The sequence below is a fragment of the Nicotiana sylvestris genome, chromosome 1 (genome assembly GCF_000393655.2).
Source record: "Nicotiana sylvestris chromosome 1, ASM39365v2, whole genome shotgun sequence".
Taxonomy (NCBI): Eukaryota; Viridiplantae; Streptophyta; class Magnoliopsida; order Solanales; family Solanaceae; genus Nicotiana; species Nicotiana sylvestris.
Window position 1 is genome coordinate 121,796,659 of NC_091057.1, and position 20,795 is coordinate 121,817,453.

A 20,795-nucleotide genomic window follows, 5' to 3' on the forward strand; every position below is an offset into this window, starting at 1 on the left:
CTAGTCGTTCCTTAATGATATCACAAAATATTTTTCCCAAAATAAATTTTCTATCTTTCTTTTCATTCCATATTCTTGTTCATCTTTTTATTTACAAAGAAATATTTTAATTTATAATCTTTTGTAAAGCTTTTAAGGATATTTTATTCATAAAAGTACAACTTATGAGCTTATTATCCGTTTAAGTCCAAACATATAAATACTTATTTAAAAAATTAGTTTTCACGCTTAAAAATATGCTTTCACACTCCAAGCTTATCAACTAATCCAAACGGGTTCTGTATTCTCAGCTAAATCACGAACTCCTCCGACCGGCAAAGGGCGACGGCATCAGCGATTCGGATTCGACGACTCCTCTTCTCTTCTCTGTATGTCTCTCTCTTCTTTCGTCTCTTTTGTAGTATTATTTTTGTTTAATTTGTTTCATCCTCGTTTGTTTTGATTTAATATAGTGAATCATTCTTCTATAACTGGCGGCTATCAGCGAATTCGTTCAATTCCGGGGAAGGAGATGGTATAGAATGAAGAATGAAAGGTTGAATATGATGCGTAATTTTGGGATAGAAATTTGCAGTTACTGAGAAACCAACCAAATTATGCATTTGGGCGTAACGATTTGTTATTGGAAAATTCGAATACAATATTCTCAGAAATAATAATTTAAATTTCTTAATTCAAGTGACAAAGGTTGGTTGAGGGAGTTGTGACTTAGGTCACAAATTCAAGTTCCCAGGGCTTAGTTCAAGTGGCAAAGGTAACGAATGAGGAAGCAAGTGAAATAACAAGAAGCACCTAAATTTAGTATAAGTTATAACATTAATACTTCACGGGGGAAAGGAAACAGAGATTTGGTCTAATGCGACTGGAATCTGAAGCGGAGAATGAATATTAACCGTCCTCTTCAGAGAGCTGTAGTAATTTGTTATGCATATTTGTTTTCATAGTGCCGTAGTTGTTTGCATAGAGCGATTTAGCAACTTGAAGAGAAGGGTGATGAATGGTATTCTTTGACTTAACTTCCTTGCATCTGTGATGAAAGCTCAAATTTCCTTCACACAGAGATGTGTTTTATACTGACCATGATGGTAGCTCAGATTTCCTTCATTTAATGATGTGTTTTATAGTACTAAAATGTCTATAACAACTGAGAGCAAATATTTAGGATGTTCAAACTTGTCTTGACTCGGAAATGAGCATTATAGTGGTTGACAAGTTCAGTTGAGCCGATTATGAGTTGACCTCAAGTTGTTATCCTGTGTATTCAGTACATCTATTGGTTATTGAGTCAAGCTCTAACTGAGTATAATAAATTAAGAAAACACACCCATGGAAAAGAAAAACAAAAGGAAGAGTGCGTTCAAGCTTGACTACTTATTAACAGAAAAAATTGTCCAAGCTTAGTTTGATGGGTTAACCGGATTAACTATGTTGAAGTACCAGCTAATCAGCTAGTGAGGATTTGCAAATTGACTCATTCTCAATTTATACACTAAATTCAGTTTTGCTCAGTAGTCAGTATCTATCTTGTTGCGTCCTTTATCCTTAGTTTTTCCTATTTTACATATGTGCTGCTTATGTTGTTTTCAAAGTATAGTGTACAACTGGTTAGTCAAATCCTTCTTAGGCATAATGTTTAACTACAGCCTACACATTAAAGTAACAAAATCATGCCTACACCAAATGTGCTCCATGATCCATAAGCGTTTTCACGAAAACTTTGATTCCTAAAGTTATGTCAATGGCTAATTTATTTCACTGTTATACTTTATTTTACATAATAGTTATTATCTTGTTGACAACGATTGTAATATCACCTGGTGCTATTTTACATAATAGTTTATCATCATCATCATCTTGTTGACAGCGATTGTAACTGCTGCTATCTTTTAGATCCATATCACCCGGTGCTGTTGGAAAGCCATATTACTTTTAACATTATGGCTCCTGTAATAACTCTGTAATCTTCTATTTCTCCTCTGGGCAAAAGCTCATCCTTCTAGATATTATCACTGTACCTCTATTTGAAATAGCATAGCTTTATTCACGTTGGGTCCGGGCAAAGCCCGGGCTATCCCTACTAGTATTATATATATATGCCTGCTTGACTTTGTCACTTCATGATGGTTGACATGCTTGCTTCATTTTGTCACTTCATGTGTTGTTGACACGTTCATCTGAATTTGCCAGGTAGAAAGCACCGTTTCAAATTTTCTTACATTTCAATTCTATCTCCGCTGCATTTCTTTGCTCTGCTTAACGCTGACAACAGTAAAGTACCTGCCTGGATAATCTTACACCTTTCTTCTCTCATCCATCAGTGTTCTTCTTTTCCCTTTGTTAGACCTTCATCTCGATTGCACTCTAATTCTGACCTGCTTCCTCTCTCTGCTAAGTGCTGAATTTACAAATTTAACTTTCTAAAGTAGCTTTTTTTACTTTGATGCTTTTGATTATTCAAGGCGTAGGCTTGAATCCCAAGTCAAAGCTGCATCAGCTACTTGATTTTTGTAGCTAATACTGTAGCTTATTTGTTCAATACTCTATCACAAAATTTGGGATTTTCACCCAAATCAGTGTATGTTTGGAGTTGTTCCCCATTCCAGTTAGAGTTGAATTCAATTCCGATACAGAGCCTTTTAGCCCCTTTGAGCATATTTGATGATGTTATTGATTTAGGAGCTATGGGTGTAGTGATGGTTGATGATGTGATGATTTACCTTACAAACATGCCAGTTCTTGAAATATTTGGTGGGTTTAATGTGTTTTTTCTACGACATTTCTTACTCTTCCCCATTCTGCTTTGTTCATGTGTTGCTTCTAGGTTTAATAAGTGTAATGAATCACCAATTGTTTGCTAGATCTTAATTTCTTTTCTTTGGCAGCTTTGCTTTCAGTTAGTCTGCTATGTGTTTGTGAAATTGCTTTCTGAAAACGTTAGTACTCAAACAAAGAGGGTGAGATGAGAATCAAGGTATTGAGGGATGAAAAGACTGTTAGCTTCCGTGGTGATGAAACCAATTTGGTTCATAATCATTTACAAAAACTTTTTTACTAGACATCTTTTTTTACATAATGATATAATTTTAAAGTGTTTTAGTAATTGGATACTGGTGAGTGGGGATGGCAGTAATGAAGAAATGAAGGTTAGCAATTAGTTTCCTGATTGTTGTTAGTTGAGGTATGAACTATTGCTAAAAGTAACAGACATGCAGGAAGTGATAAATAGCAAATTAGGTTCTCAGATATTTGGATGCAGAAGCGGAAATCCTTGAAACGTTAGACTGGAAAGTGATTTGAGCTTCATCTTATTTTTCGTTTTTTGTTCTACTTTTTCCTGACCATTTAGCTTTGTTTCGTTGTTCGATTTGTCAACTTCTTCTTTAACTCTGTCTTTGCTATTTTCTGTGCAATTATTGGGGTCATTTCGCAAGTTTCTGCAGTTTGTTTGTGTTAGAATTTCTTTCTCTTTCAGTTTATTTATTTCTAAACGAGCTTTCATATCTGTGGTGCCACTTTGATTTATATTTCGAATTTTGACAACAAAGGGTAGTACTTCAAAACTTTGGACTATATTCTCTGGTTTCATGAAAAATTTGGGCTCCATAGTCTAATATATAGGTGATGGAATTGCTATAGTCTTCCAAATTTTTGGATAATAGAGATGCATAGGATTAGAAGGATAAATAGCTAATTGAGTCAGCAGTTATGTACAAACAGTAGTGCTCTGATGAGGATGAGAAGTAGTGCGTGCTGGGGTTTACCATATCAAAATATAAGAAGGAAACAAAAAATTTAAATCAGTTATTGTATAAGCTTGTGATCAATTGTTCATATGATACAACAACAGAGGACGAGGTTTAGAATATCGGACTGTTGATCTTAGTATTTCCATGATTACTCTCATGTAAAGTGGATATTGGATTACCAGTAGTTGACGAGCTTCAATGGTTGATTAAACTTTTACCGCTGTGTCTGTCTTTATTTTGAATTTTAAAGCGAAGCGTTCTGAAACTTCTAATGTGGCTTTCGCAATGGAGATTTCTGGAGTTATTCTCTTTACCATTAGGTGGAAATTGGTTCAGTTGAGTCAATAACTTCGCTGAAAGTTGAGTACACAGTCTATATTTTCTTTAGCAAGAACAACAACAACAACAACAACCCAGTATAATCCCACTTAGTGGGGTCCGGGGAGGGTAGTGTGTACGCAGACCTTACCCCTACCCTAGGGTAGAGAGACTGTTTCCAAATAGACCCCCGGCATCCTTCCCTCCAAGAAGTACTATTGTTTAGCAAGAACAATACCAGAAATGTTAGATGTAGTTGTTGCTTTTGCTATTCATTTTGATAATTTCGACGGAGATAAGAATGTTTGTGGATTTGCTAACGTGAAGCTTCATCTAGCCGTTGGGCCCGGGCTCAGCCCGGGCATAACCTCACTAGTATTATATAGAGAGGGGATTGGAAATAATGTCTAGGGCAAAATAAATATTGTGTAGGATTAGGGGAGGAAAATATTATTGTTTAAAGTTGAATAATGAGTTTGATTTTCGGGATGTGAATAATTTTCACCCTACCAATAATAATTGTCATTATGATAAGGCCTTTTTTGGGGGTTTAACAAATTTACCTTCCCGCCTTTTGGATAGAAGGGTTGCCCCCAAAATCTGCAGCGAGTAGTAGAAACTAGAAGAAATGGAGTTCACACTCAGTGGGAATGCACTGAAGACATTCGCCCGATCCATCACATGCCTCGCACGCATTGGCAATGAGCTCGTCATTCAAGCCTCTCCTTCCCAGGTGAACACTACTTTGGTTTATTTATTTATTTCTTTTCAGAGTCTTAGAATCAATTAATTGATCATAACTTTATAATTTCCTTGATAGTCCCTTAGTGTTTGGTGCTCTGTAATAAGTTAGCTGAAGAACTAGAAGTATATGAATGTAATTTTGGGATTGCTTTTGCTCCATAACTTCGTGCTCTTACAGTAATTAGGGTTTTGTTATTAACGAGGTTGTATAAAGAAGCTTCAAATTATGTTGGGGGCATATGAGGCGTAAACTAAAATAAACAAAAGTTGGACCTTGATTGATGCAATATCCAAGCATGAACGCCGTTGTCCCATGAAAAAAACTTATTCGTGCCCCTTTTTTTGCACCGAGCAAATGGATGTAAGATCTTGTATATAAACTTGTACAACTTATCTCATATGTATTCACACTTTAATTTGTGACTTTTATGATAAAATTGCTTGGTTTCGCATAAATCAGTTAAGTATATTCCCATCTCCAAGCTTGGTCGCAAAGACCTAGCGCAGAGAGTAGTTGTTGTTGTTCGTAGTAATACAATAATAGAGTTGCAAACTTCTATAGGGGAGCAAATTTTGTCCCGATGTGTACCAAGGATATTTAGGGCTGGGTTCCATATTTAGGATCAGACTCTTGATAATTGAGCTAACCCCCTTCGGAATTAAGATATTTGTCAGTTTAGAGTAAATTGCATCATTCTCTGATATAATAAGGTGATGATGATATGAGTTAAGCTAAATGAAAGAAATGAGAATTCATATCGCCCACCCCAACTTATTTGGGACTGAGTAGTAGTAGTAGTTGTTGTATCTGATATAACAAGGTCCCTAACCCTGTGAAATTTTAATAAGAGGAGATGATTCAACAACATTTGACAAGGGACAAATGTTGTCAAAGGCGCGCTTTAAGTGCGCTTAAGCCCTGAAGCGAGGCGCAAAGCATGTTGACACTTCAATGTCATCATCAAGGCTCTAAGGCATATTTTCCTTGCCAATGAGCGTAGAAGAGGCGATACTAAACAATTGATATTTCAATTGTTATTTTTTAAAATTTCTTTGTCCTCATATTTGTTTTTCATGCTTATAAATAATTATTACGCTTTGACTGCACATATATTATATATCTATATATATATATATATATATTTTTTTTTTTTCTCTATTCGCGCCTTTCTTCATTAAAGCCCACACTTTATTTGCGCTTTGCACTTATTAGAGTTTTATGCGCTTTTCGCCTTTGATAACACGGGGCAAATTGGTCTCATCTTGTTAAACCGGAAACCATCAAAATGGATGTGGAATTAAAGTTCCCAGTTCATTGTCTTTTTTTTTGGCAGCTCACATGTCACACTCTCAACTCCTCAAGATCTGCCTATCAATCAATGACATTTGAACCTGATTTTTTTGATGTCTACACCGTCTTGGGTCCACAGGTGCAATGTAGTGTGCTCTTGAAGGTATATGCTTTTAGCAATGCAATGCTGCATAGTCTAAAATGTGCTGGTTATCCGGCTGTCGAATTTTCACTTACCTTGAGTTTTACAGGCTATTTGTTCTGTTTTGAGAACACCACTTGCCAGTATTGATCATTTGAGTGTGTCATTACCTAATCCTGATGCATCAAAGGTGCAGTGGACATTGAACTGCCATAATGGTAAGACTTTCTCTAAAGTATTTCTTGTCATTTTTTTCCAACTTTTTCAGGATTTAACCAAATAGAAGGAAAATACATTCTCTGGTTAGGAGCCTATAGATTAGGACGGAGCATCTTTAATTTGATGGATGAACATGTCTCTCGCAACTATAGTGTCAAAGGTCTGGTAAATGTTACTATGATTCTCTTGAATCAATGGTCACATTTTTGTCTTCCATGCTTTTTCTTCACATTTTGGTCATAGTGTGATATAGTACCAAAAGGGAGAAGATAGAAAGGTAAAGAAAACGTCAGAATGGAGAGAAACTAAGAAAGAAAGCTAAGAGGGAGAGTATAACGGCTCAGACCAAACTGCTAAGGTATTGTCCGCTCCTTGGGGCCTCACATTTTTTTCCCCTTGGGCTTTGGTCCAAAAGGCACTTCAACAATTGAAATCCTTTGCTCGCCTTTTATGGCCTCTAACTTTCCCTTCCTATTGAGATATGGGATTTGCCTAAGGAAAGTAGGGTTGTGCATAATATAGTAAATATCGAATTATCGTATCGAAACTGAAAACGAAAATTTTGGTGTATGGTATTCGGTATTTTGGTATTTGGTTTAAGTTTTAAAATAATTTGGTATTAGGTATGGTATTCAGAATTTAAAAAAATGATATCGAAATACCAATACCGTACTGAAATATATACTAAATTACAAGGTAGGATGCAAGTTCTGATTCTTACTCTCTAGGTTGCTTAGCAGTTTAACGTAATGTTTCAACGGTTTTAGGGTGCTTATTTCTCCGTTACTCTTGTATTGTTGTTGCATATGTTGGATCAGTCCTTGTTGTATTCTCTAATTTCAACAATTAACTCTAAGCAAGTAATCTGATAATTTCAATGATTAAATTTGTTTTTTTATGTACCTTTTTTCTCGTAGTTGATACTTAATGCTTTTGGACAGATTTTGTCAATAGTCAGGTGAGCTTAGAAAGTTTTTATTGAGTACTTTAATTAAAAATATTATAGTCTATGGCTCTATGCACTAGTTAATATTCAAGCAGAATAAACTGAAATTACCGGACTGAATTAACCGAAACCGAAAGGAGAAAAGTCGAATCATACCTAATTACATTCGGTATGATATTGGTATAGCATTTTAAGAAACCAAATACCAAAAGTACTGAACCGGTGCACTAAGCTCCCGCTATGCGCGGGGTCCGGAGAAGGGCCGGACCACAAGGGTTTATTGTACACAGCCTTACCCTGCATTTCTGCAAGAGGTTGTTTCCTCGGCTCGAAACCGTGACCTCCTGGTCACATGACAACAACTTTACCAGTTACCGAACCGAAATGACTAAATACCGTACCGTATCGACCGATGAACACCTCTAAAGGAAAGTATCATAGTGAACCTCCTTTCGAATTCAATGATTAGCGGTTTGTAGGCTGTTACAAGGTATGGTCTCTGATACCACTTGTAACGGCCCATGCCTAATTGCCAAGGTATTGTTAGCTCTGGTCTAACCTTTGGGTTTGTCCATTTGGTTATAATCTTGTGAGAAGTATAGCACAGAAAAATTCTATTAATTATGTGTAAAGTGTTGTACAATGCCCTATTTATATACAATGATTACATGATAATAAGTATCGACTTCCCGATGTGGGACACTGTACATTACTAACTATTTAACACTCCCCCTCAAGCCGGTGCATATAAATCATATGTACCGAGCTTGTTACATATGTAACTACGAGAACCAGTAAGAGACTTGGTGAGAATATTTGCAAGTTGATCATTCAACTCTACAAACTTTGTAACAATATCTCCTGAGAGTATCTTTTCTCTGATAAAGTGACAGTCGATCTCAATGTGTTTAGTCCTTTCACGGAACACCGGATTTGACGCAATATGAAGAGCAACTTAATTATCACACCAGTTCCATCTGGTTGATTTCTCCGAACTTCAACTCCTTGAACAACTGCTTGATCCAAACTAGCTCACACGTTGCCATAGTCATGGCCCGATATTCTTTCTTCTACGCTAGATCGAGCAACTACATTCTGTTTCTTGCTTTTTCAAGAGACCAAATTACCTCCTACTAGAACACAATAGACAGACATAGAACGTCTATCAGAAGGTGATCCTGCCCAATCAGCATCTATGTACCCAATAATCTGATCATGGCCTCGATCCTCGAATAGTAATCCTTTGCCTGGAGCTGACTTTATATACCAAAGAATGCGAACAACGGCATCCCAGTGAGTATCACAGGGAGAATCCATAAACTGACTTACAACACTCACAAGAAAATAAATGTCAGGTGTAGTCATAGTCACTGTGAGGTAATTCAAATTGCCAACCAACCTCCTATAGGATCGATAAGAGGCTCCCCCTGTCCTAGCAGAATCTTAGCATTCGGATCCATAGGAGTGGCAACAGTTTTGCAGCCCATCATTCCAGTCTCCTCAAGAATGTTTAACGCATACTTCCGCTGTGAAATAATAATATCTGAGCACTGAGCGATCTCAATACCTAGAAAATAGTTCAACCTACCCAGATCCTTAGTTTGGAAGTGCTGAAAGAGATGCTGCTTCAGATTAGTAATACTATCCTGATCATTGCTAGTAATAACAATATCATTAACATAAGCCACCAGATAAACACACAGATTAGGAGCAGAATGCCGATAAAACATAAAGTGATCAGCTTCACTACGAGTCATACCGAACTCCTGAATAACTGTGTTGCACTTACCAAACCAAGCTCGAGGGGACTGTTTCAAACCATATAGTGACCTGCGCAATCAGCATACAAGACTACTAGACTCTGCCTGAGCAACAAAAGTTGCTCCATATAAACTTCTTCGTCAAGATCACCGTGGAGAAAAATATTCTTAATGTCTAACTGATAAAGAGGCCAATGGCGTACAACCACCATGGACAAAAAGAGGCGAACATATGCTACTTTAGCCACGGGAGAGAAAGTGTCACTATAATCAAGCCCAAATATCTGAGTGTATCCTTCTGCAACAAGACAAACTCCTATAATATAGCAGATCAACCTGGCCATCTGGGTCAGCTTTGACTGCATAAACCCTACGATAACCTATAGTATACTTACCTGAAGGAAGAGGAACAAACTCCTAAGTGTCACTCGCATGTAAAACAGACATCTCGTCAACCATAGCCTGTCGCCATCCTCACCTGTAGACTTAAGGATGAAAACAGTGGACAAAGATGATATAAAAGCATAATGAGGTGATGATAGACGATGATAACTTAAACCAACATAATGTGGATTAGGATTAATTGTGGATCGTACACCTTTTCGGAGTTTAATTGGAGGTGCAATTGGATGGACTAGGAGGACACAAGTCCGCAGTAGGTGCGGAATCTGATGCTGGACGTGGGCGACAATGATAAGTCAAGAGTGGTGGCCTTGCGGCTGGGAATGTAGGAGGAGCAACTGTAGACTCCTCAAAAGTATGTATAGGTAGTTGTGGTTGTGGTGTTGTTGTTGATGTGGATTCCTCACAAGTAGGTACAGGTAAGATCTCAGATATATTAAGATGATTAAAAGAAGTAAAGTAAGGTTAATAACAACAACAAAAAACCCAGTGTAATTCCAAAGTTGGGGTCCGGGGAGGGTAGTGTATACGTAAACCTTACCCCTATTCTATAAAGGTAGAGAGGTTTTTTATAGACCCTCGACTCAAGGAACAATAAAAGTAAAGCAACTTGGCCATGCTTAGTACATGGTCCAATAATACACACTTAACATTTCTCAGAAAAGAACAAAGTAGTCCAGTGTTGTTGAAAGTGTAAAAGCTATATTAGACAGCCTCTGAAGCTGGTGTAGAATACAATTGCATCAAAAAGTGTCTAATTTGCCTAATCCTTTACACTAGGTATATACAGATACTACGTGAATCTATGTGAATAATCCAACTTTAAAGACTTAATTTGCCAAATCAATTTATAAGATAATAATGTAGTCTTGACTTACTCTTACTTCATAAAATAACCGTTATCCACTTTTCATCTAAAAAAATACAAAAAATGAAAAGAAGAGTTATAGTTCTTTTGACTACCTAATCCAGTCCTTTGCATTTTTTTTAATGATGGTGGTGTCCAGGCCAACTTGCGCACACCTCGAGTATTCCATCGAGCATCTGCTACCTCCGACCAGCACAATATCGAGTAACTCTGCCACCAGTCCTTTGATTATTTTCCATAAACTTTCCGTAATCCTTCAAACATGTGAATTTCCGACACTTCAACCATCTCCTTTTTTCTTTTCGTGATTCCCCTAACTTTCAGTTATGCACTCTTCATTCGGAAAACAAAAAAAATCATGGAAAAATTGTACAGTCAAACCTCTCTATAACCGCCTCGTTTGTTACGATATTTTTTTGGCTTGTATAATAAATGGCTGTTATATACCTACAAAGGTAAGGTGAGTAGCAGCGATACCCCTTTTGAACTCGAGAATAACCAAGAATGACACACTTAAGAGAACGAGGAGCTAATTTATTTTTTCCAGGAGCTAAGTTGTGAACAAAACATGTACTCCCAAAAACACGAAGAGAAAGAGAGTATAAGGGTGACTGAAGGAACAATACTGAATGTGGAATATGATTCTGGATAGCAGATGAAGGCATTCGATTAATCAAGTTACAAGTTGTAAGAACTACATCGCCCCAAAAATGCAGCGGAACATTTCACTGAATGAGAAGTGTGCGAGCAGTTTCAATGAGGTGCCTATTCTTTCTCTCTGCTACCCCATTCTGCTGGGGAGTATACAAACAAGATGTTTGATGGATAATTCCTTGAGAGGTCATAAATTGCTGAAACCGAGAGGATACGTACTCTAAAGCATTATCATTATGAAAAGTACGAAAAGAAGACCAAATTGATTTTTAATTTCAGCACAAAAATTTTGGAAGATAGAAAACAACTCAGAACGATCTTTCATTAGGAAAATCCAAGTACATCTTGAGTAATCATTAATAAAACAAACAAAATAACGAAATCTTAAGGTTGAACTAACTCTACTAGGACCCCATATATCAGAATGAACTAAATTTTTTGACTCTAAACGACTCTCAGCACTACGCGAAAGGTGGCTCGGCTATGTTTCCCAAGTTGACACGACTCACAATCTAATGTAGATAAACCATACAAACTAGGCACCATCTTCTGAAGTTTGGATAAACTCGGATGTCTTAAACTCCTGTGAATTAGGTCGGGAGGATCTCTAACTGGACATTCTCTGGAGGAATTGAGTGAGTTAAGGTAGTAAAGACCTTGTGATTCAAGCCCTGTACCAATCGTCTGCCCCGTACTGCGGTCTTGCATAATAAAAGAATCAACAATAAAATATATACAACAATGGAAGTCACGAGTCAAATGACTAACAGATGCAAGACTAAAAGGACAGACAAGGACTTGAAGAACGAAATCTAGAGTGACAGAAGATGAGGGATTAGCTTGTCCAACACCTTTTGCTTTAGTTTTGAACCCATTAGCTAAAGTAACATTAGGAAGAGAATGTGAATACACAATATTCGACAGAAGTGATTTATTACCAAAGATATGATCAGAAGCTCCCGAGTCCATGACCTACGGTCCAAGAGTACTAGACTGAGAAACACAAGCAAAAGAATTACCAGCAACATGAGTACCAATCTGAGCAACAGAGGTTACTTGTGGAGATGCCTGCTTACTTTCTTGATAATGATGTAACTCATTATATTCCCCGTCAGATAAAGAAATTCCTTGGTTACCTGTAATCTCGGTCTGAGCAATATGAGCGTTTCTGGATGGTCGACCATGTAAAGAATAGCACACTTCACGAGTGTGTCCAAGTTTATTACAATAAGAACACTTGGGTCGAGATCTCCCAAAACGACCTTCTCCTCGTCGATTCTCCATAGCCTGAGATATCCGATTTTCCATTGTCTGATATGCGAGAATAGAGGAGTCAACAGTTGGTGGTGAGACCACTGTATGACTGAGTGGCGCAGCAAGACGAAGCAATCTAGAGCATAATTTAGCAACTGTAGGAACCGAAGGACTAGCCAAAATTTGGTATCTCACTGAGTCAAGGTCATTAGGCGGTCCAGTAAGTGTAAGAAATAGAAACATATTCTGTCGTTGCTCTTGTTGTTTTTCAACACTAGCCATGACTGGCATCAACTTCTCAAATTCCTCCATAATTGCCTGCACTTGTCCCAAGTAGGTACAACAACAACGGCCCAGTGTAATCCCACTAGTGGGGTCTGGGGAGGGTAATGTGTACGCAGACCTTACCCTTACCCCGAGGGCAAAGAGGTTGTTTCCAGGAGACCCTCGGCTCAAGAAGACGACAAGAGACGATATATTAGTACCATCAATAGAGTCATAATAAAATAACAGCAATATAAGAAATACGAAATAGATGGAAAATACAACAATAACCAGTAGATAAAGCCATGCATCAGTAGATAACCACTAGCATCCTAAAACTAAATCCTAACTGTCTAGTCCTACTCGGGTGCATCGTAGAAATATTCGCAACTTCCTCCTAACCTACAACCTTAATGCTCGACCTTAGGTAGACATATCCAAATTCATGTTTCTTTAAGTTTGTCATCTGAGATATCATATCATAAAAACGAGATATATCATCAGTTTAGAAAGTACGAACCTTCTTCCAAACTAAATAACATATCTGGAATGGACGAAACAATGGCATTAACTAGGAATCAATCGATCGCCACAACAAACAACATAATTGAGCATTAATTTTCTTTTAGAGTGCTTTGGCCTTTTCATCCCCATCACTAGTCTTCTTGGCTAGGTGATCTTGAACACATTGACCCTTGCACCACAACTCAACAAAAGAAGCCCAAGCTAAGTAGTTTGAACTTCCCATTAAGGATTCCGAAGTAATCATCAAACTTGAATTTCCAGAACCCGTATTTTTAGAACCAAAAATATCGAGTCCCTAAGACATTGTTGGACCAAATAGCATAGACAATTAAGAACAATAAAAAACTCACATGAATAGTGAAGAAAAAACACTGTATCTCACCGGAAACTGAATAATCGCCGAAAAATAAAAAGGTCGTCGGAATTTGATGGAACTTGGATGGATACGCTCGAAATAGCTTCATGAGCAAGCTGTCCAAAAGAAATTTTGTCAGAAACTGGCCGGAGGGCAGCTCACGCGCCGACGCATGAGGAGATCTCGTCGGAATTTTCCTCCTTATGGTCAGCGCGTGCGGTGGTATTTTTCAGCGGGTTTTGTTGGGGTTTGGTCGCAGGAGGGTGTAGGACCATGTGGTGGTGTTGGTTTTAGCACAACACTGAGGGAAACGTAGGTGATGCAATAACAACCCTAAAAGTCGCCGGAAATTGACACACAACGATTGTCTGGCGGAGTTTTCTTTCCTGGATGTTTCTCACCAACGCTCTAATACCATGTGAGAAGTATATCACGAAAAAGTTTTATTAATTATGTCTAAAGTGTTGTATAATGCCCTATTTATATACGTTGATTACATAATAATAGGTACCTACTTCCCGATGTGGACACTATACAATACTAACTATTTAACAAATCTAAAAGACCCCTCAAAAATTGAATTCCCAGCTCGTCCTTTTAGGCCCCTAACATTCCCCTCCCATTCCAATGTGGTATTTGTCTAAAATAAGCTCACGTCGAACCCTTCGAGTTCAAAAACCAACCAATGGTTCTTAGACTAATATATTCATTAGCACAATATATACTATGTTCCTATTTGTAAACTTTACCTCACAAAAAAAATGATGTTCCTATTTATAAATTAAGGAACATGAACAAAGTAGAACTCTTAAGAGAACTGAGACTCAATATTGAACAAAAGGACAACGGTAAAATCAAACTAAATTTTGTAATAATACTGCGGAATAAAGTCTTGGTGTAACTGATAAAGTTGCTGCCGTGTGACCAGGAGGTCAAGGGTTCGAGTCGCGTAAACAACCTCTTGTATAAATGCAAGGTAAGGTTGCGTACAATAGACCCTTGTGGTCCGCCCTTCCCCAGACCCCGTATATAGAGGTAGCTTAGTGCACCGGGCTGCCTATTGCGGGATAAAATAAATTTATCTAATCATAATTTGGTTAAAGAATAAAAACGAAATAAATGTAAACTAATCTGAAAAAATCTAGAGTCTGATATAAAATATCTCATTTTTAGAAGCTGCATCATGCTGTCTTGGTGGGCGAAAACTTTATCCTCTGTAATCAATGATTAGGATAAATCGAACAGAATGATAGTATTATCTTGACTGTTGATCCTTTCACCGAGTGATAGTTTTTATGGGTTCTTTCTGAGAAGGGTTTCCTTTTGGAAGGTTTTCATGGTTATGTATGGGGAAAAAATTAGTGAATCACCTTACATTAACTCAGTATTGAGCGGAAAGACAAGTTCCTCGAGGTGGTCAAGTAGTCGAGCATTCCCTACACTGAAGCGTAGCTTAAGCGAGGAGAAACACCGTCCTTGAGCTCTTCTGGTCTTCGGGGTTTAGGCACGCCTTAAATGAGCCTTTGACAAAAGCAGGTTTCATTTGAATGCTGAGGATAGGGTTATTTGGTAGAGGAGAGTTTGATGATTATGTTCACAGATATGGATATTAAGAGTGCCACGCGATGAATTAGAATTTATGCTCCTATATTAAGATCGATGCAGTACCAAAAAGAGAGAAAGGAGAAAGGTAAGGAAAAGATACGGAGGGGAATTTATAGGAGAGGTGAGGGAGAGATAATAAAAAGATCCGTAGTTTTCAGATCCTATCTAATTAAATGATAAAGATAATTTCAAACTAAAGCAAGTTATAATAACAATGAATAGGATGTAATAAACGATAAGTTCAAGTATAATCTAATAGATAAATTTGACATCATAAGAATCTAAACAGATAATTGCAAAATAATTGTAAAATTAATGTGGAATTTAGCAAGATAATCTCAAAAGTAAACAATAGTTTGGCTTTTCTAGTATAAAATCTCTTATATCTTTAGGGATGCATCTTAAGAAACCTGGGTTTTCCAAGTATGAAATTTGAAACAACTTAAAAATAATATGTGTTACATACTTTTTTTTGCCAGATTCTTAAAGGAGTATCATTGGAATATTGCGACTATGTAGTTTGTCATAGTTTAATCTCCTGGAAGTGTTCTGCTTACATTTGTTATATTTTAATTTCCTGGAAGTAATGCTTAATAGTTTTCAACATTTTCTGTTTTAAACTTTCCTGAGCACTTATTACAAGTCTTTGAGTTGAGCTTTCACAATTTGTATCATGAAGGAATTATTTGCACCATTGAATAAATCAAGAGAAGTTAGAGATTTCCCATACATCTCTCAACGCCTCATGACCTGCTTAATCTTTCAGATTACTTGATATGTACAACTTAGATGATCCAGTTGATGTATAGCACCATCTCCTTAGCATGCTAATTTTACAGGTATGAGGAAAGCTTATTGGATTACTTGCAATGTTGAACCTGACATACAACACCTATCCCTTGATAGGAGAAAGCTTCCAAGCAACTTTGTGGTGAGGCCTCGTGATCTGAACAGGTTATTGTCCAACTTCCAAACAACCCTTCAGGAGATCACAATCATTGCTACCAATCCAACTTCCTTGCCTCCTGATGCTGCAACTGAAATTGGAGGGAAAGCTGTTGAGCTCAGAAGTTATATAGACCCAACAAAAGGTAAACTGGGTCAGTCTCTTCTTTTTTTCCATTTTCTTTTTGTTTTCTCTTTCTTGTTTGTAGGCAGTTTTAAACTTTAGATCTTTCTTTGTAGACAATGATTCATCACTACACACTCAGTTGTGGATAGATCCTACTGAAGAGTTTGTGCAGTACAATCATATCGGAAACCCTGTGGATGTGACCTTTGGAGTGAAGGAATCGAAGGTATCCTCATTTCTCGTCTCTGATAGGAACTTTTCTAATCCAACTAAGCCTTTTCCAAGCCTGAAAACTTTTTTCTTGATTTATTTAACTGATGACATGTAATCACAATTTTGTTGCTGTAAAATAGTGCTTGTGTTTTATGGAGGTCTTTGTAATGTTTGCTGAACCTTCTTTTTTGTTTCTTTTGCAAATTTTCTATTCAGGCCTTCCTTTCTTTCTGTGAGGGATGTGAAGTTGACATACACTTCTATTTTGATAAAGCTGGCGAGTAAGATAATCTTACACACTCTGCTTCTCCATTGACATCATCAGTTCGTTGTTGTTTTTTTTACCCTGACCTTGTCTTAGTAAGAGGAACTCTTTGCGTTTAGGATATTTGCACAGAAAGCTATTGTGAAGTCAGGACATTCTCCATACTTTTGCCTCCATATTAGCACTTGTTGGCTTGGATGGTTGATCAGTAATTCAAAGGAGTATAATACTAATCTGCTCTCATCACAATGATAATTTAGATTGTATGGTTTTTGTAAAACGGCTTAATGAGGATATTCACTTACTATTACTAAGAAAGTGAAAGAAAAGGTGAACGCGATAACGTCCAAAGACATGTCTGCTACTTAATCAATTTGGCTAGTATGTTCAAATTAATTGCAGTTGATTATTGTGGGAGATAAGGTTGGCATCTCTCCTGACAAGACAGGTCACAACTTTTGGCTTTACCTGTTACTGGACCCAGTACATACTACTTCGGAGTCTCGTGGATCTAGTGTATGGACCATGTTAAACTACTAATGAATGTGCATTTGTGTGCATATGTGCGTCTCTTCAATTATTATGACTTTTTTAATGTCGTTCAATTTCAATTCTTTAGCAGATTTCTTTGCTGTTTTAGGCACAAGTTTTTTGTTTTCATATAAGATTTTCTTCTAATCGAACTGAAATCATGGACAGGCCAATTCTAATGGCGCCAAAATTTGGTTTAGATGATGGCTCCATCTCAACTTTTGATGCCACCTTGGTACTTGCAACCATGCTTATGTCCCAGCTCAATACTGCTGGCTCCTCTGAAAATCCACAAGTTGCTGGCACTTCCCATGGTGAGGCTAATGATGGAAGACAGGCCCCACCCCAGGAGAGATCAAAAGGGAATTCTGGGCTTCCATCTGATCAGACCAGGATTTGGTCCGATCTTTCAGGTTATTATTCTCTGAACTCTTGTTTATAGATGGTACAAGATATTTGATGGCAATATTTACTTAATTGTCATAAATTTCAACTATAAAACAGGAAGCAGAACAAAAGGTGGTAACGGTGCTGAACCTGGAGGGGGTAGAAATGAAAACAATATTGAGCTAAGGGAAATTCACCGAATTGGTGCAATACACATATCTGAAGCTGGAGCTGCTGGAAGAGATATGTCTGATATACATAATGAGTATCCTAAACTTATTTTGCTGTCAAAGTTATTAGCAATTTTAATGCTCCATTTTTAAACCTATTATTAACTGCAAAATATAAGCTAAAGTGGTTAAAGCTAGCCAACATGTCAAGTAAATTTGGTTTGCCAAAGTTTCAATTATAGGTACATAGTTTACAACCTATCGAGGGGTAAGAGGTATGAGGTTTTGGTCCCAAACTATTGGGGTAGCCTTGATAAGCCTCGATATGTATGAAATGTCTCGGGGAATATGACTCTCAGGTCTGGTTTGGATTGATACAGTACATTTTTCAGGAGAAACCTTTGTCCATCTGAAGCTAATATAATGGGAAGGTATTTATACGACAGGGCACCTATATCAACCGTTCCAAATTTCTTGCATATTTTCTTATGCATTTTCCACGGGGTTGTTCCAGGTTGTAGTGGATAACATGTTATGCTGAGTCAGCTCTCTTTACGTTGAGCGGTCATTTGGCTGACCTCATAAGAAAAGTAATCCAATGAAACTCCTTATCTAATACACTGTTTCATTTGAAATATTAAAGCTCTGCATCACTGATGTAATATCTACTTAAATAGTTTTCAAGTATAAAACTCTACATAACTTATGCAGCGTTGGTTTCCGATATTAAACTCTATTTACGTGCATGCATAATTTATACGTGAATCTATATATTATTTTATGCGAGATAGAATCTGAAATGATAATGTATATTAGCAATTCAAGGATAAAGTATCGGAAAGACAAAATTACCCTTAAAGTGGGCAGTCCCTGCATATCAATCCCTAGATTGTTATTCATTGCATAGCAATTCATGTTATAAACCCTTGTTTAGGTAGTCCCTTAACCAGACAACCCCTAGCTGTATCTAGGATGTACATGGTAACTAGACGAAACTGCACACACACACACACACACACACACATGCTCCAATCATCCAGATGATCTATGTGAGCGAGATAATGGATTTTGATGGTGAATTTGAAAATAGGTGTGAAATTCGAAGTACTTTATAAGTGGACTTCCCAGACGAAAGTGGCTTTTCTTGACAATATCCATTAGCTTCCCTTCTGAGGACAGAAATCATTTGGAAGAACCTCAAGGTTAGCCAGATTCCAACTCTGGTCATTTTAATTTTTCTAGTCTAATCAGCTTAAGATGCTCCAATTGTGTTCTTCAGGCGTGACAGATTTGAAAGGTCATGCTTCTCAACACCATCCTAGTAACTGGGTAGATGCAGATGACGATGATGATGAAGAAGATGAGTCGGAGTTGTGTGTTCAATCAACGCCTCCATATCATTAGGAATACAGCAACTCCAGTTGCTCTGTAATCCTTACAATCAATTGTTTATTGATGATGTCTGTTGTAAGTATGTACAGTTGTCCTCCCAATGCTCCACTAATCTGACTTTGCACTTGGTTCCCTCTTACCTAAGCAGTCCTTTATGGTTAAATCATGTTTACCATGAATTATATTTGGCCTGCAAGCATATATGATGATACAGCTCATTAGTTTATCTTTTGAAAATTTCGTTTTCTCATTCTGGTAAAAGAAAATAACACATGGAGAGGCTAGTAACTCAGTACCATACAAATAACAGATCCTTTTGGAATCTTTAATTAATCGAGGATCTTTTGAGTTACCAAAAATTTAGTCTAAAATCAACTTCCCCAAGTGGTTTGACGTATTGCATAATCTGGAAAGCAGCTTCTTAGTGAAATGATGCTGGCCTCTCCATGTAAAAATTGGCTAATCACTCCTCCATGTTGCAAGTATAAGCGATTTCCGGGATAAGTAGAGAAAAGATTCGCAACAAGTCTCCTTGGTGTCACGACTCAAATTCCAACACGTCGTGATGAGATCTAACCCAACCAGCTAGGCAAACCAAACAACATACAAGACAACCCAAACTGAATATCAAATAAATAATAAAATAAGAACACGAAATTTAATACAAACTACTCCAAGAATTGGTATCACAAGTCATGAGCAACTAAAAATAAGAATATTCGCAAATATGATAAAGTACATCATCTGTTTGAATATACATAAACAGAAATATAAGATCCTAGGCTACCATGAACAAAAAACAACTGATAACTGAGATGCTGATGTCTTCAATGCTCGCTCTCGAACTTTGCAACAGCTCAACTCCAGAATCTGCACGCAAAGTGCAGAAGTATAGTATGAGTACAACTGACCCCATGTACTCATTAAGTGTCAAGACTAATCTAAATGAAACAGTAGTGGTATTTAGTCAAAAGATACTCATTTTATATAACCTGCGCAGTTCATAAACATATACAAAAATAGTGAAACAATCAAAAAGCAACAAATATGAATAATAAGTTGCACAATCGAAGTAGAAGATGGGAAGCATGTTTTCTTAGATGTCAATGATCAAAAGCATATATCATGCATCGAATCCGCATATAAAGGAGACATGTGTCAAGCAACATTTATTCGAATGCTTTTACATAGTCTAGAATGTCTATGCATGATAATCTCATGCATATGTAAAATGCATCGAGTAGCATATGAGAATAATATGCATGAAAGATACATATAAGAATGCATGAAACGTGTTCGGTTTCTCACAACCTGCACACACACAGCCCAAGGTAACATAGATAATCACATGACTCCGAAGGGATAAATCCAATCCATGCGCCATATCCGAGAGCTCCATAATCAGTCATCAATCTGCATAGAATATCCATCGTGCCAATATCACTCTCATCATTACCATACATATATATCAGTCGGCACAGAAACACCCCTCGTGTCAATATCCTTCTCATCCTCACCATCCCCATATATATATATATATATATATATATATATATATATATATATATATATATATATATATATATATATATATATATATATATATATATCGCTACGAAAACACCTATCGTGCCAATATCACTCTCATCGACACCATGCATGTACATGAAAG

At 37.1% G+C, this 20,795-nt stretch overlaps 1 protein-coding gene across 4 annotated transcripts; it reads left to right on the forward strand.

The window, feature by feature from the left end:
* Positions 1-220: 220 nt before the first annotated feature.
* LOC104248355 (uncharacterized) lies at positions 221-19,349 on the forward strand. Of its 4 annotated transcripts, none has more exons than XM_009804606.2 (12): positions 221-368; positions 453-535; positions 4,647-4,797; positions 6,143-6,262; positions 6,351-6,459; positions 15,933-16,184; positions 16,279-16,391; positions 16,595-16,659; positions 17,343-17,587; positions 17,679-17,826; positions 18,893-18,933; positions 19,011-19,349. In XM_009804606.2, the coding sequence occupies exons 3-12, from the start codon at positions 4,693-4,695 to the stop codon at positions 19,133-19,135; spliced, it is 1,323 nt and encodes a 440-aa protein (XP_009802908.1). In that variant the 5' UTR covers positions 221-368; positions 453-535; positions 4,647-4,692; the 3' UTR covers positions 19,136-19,349. The 4 variants fall into 4 exon arrangements, with proteins under 4 accessions (XP_009802908.1, XP_070023606.1, XP_009802907.1 ...); XM_070167505.1 differs by having other exon boundaries at positions 4,650-4,797; XM_009804605.2 differs by lacking the exon at positions 453-535.
* The last annotated feature ends 1,446 nt before the right edge of the window (positions 19,350-20,795 follow it).

Bases quoted from the DNA above. Each gene is read 5' to 3' on its own strand.
- LOC104248355 (XM_009804606.2), top strand. From the start codon at position 4,693: ATGGAGTTCACACTCAGTGGGAATGCACTGAAGACATTCGCCCGATCC. The intron at 6,263-6,350 runs GTATATGCTTTT...TGAGTTTTACAG, and splicing joins AATGTAGTGTGCTCTTGAAG to GCTATTTGTTCTGTTTTGAG. The intron at 18,934-19,010 runs GTTAGCCAGATT...TGTGTTCTTCAG, and splicing joins TCATTTGGAAGAACCTCAAG to GCGTGACAGATTTGAAAGGT.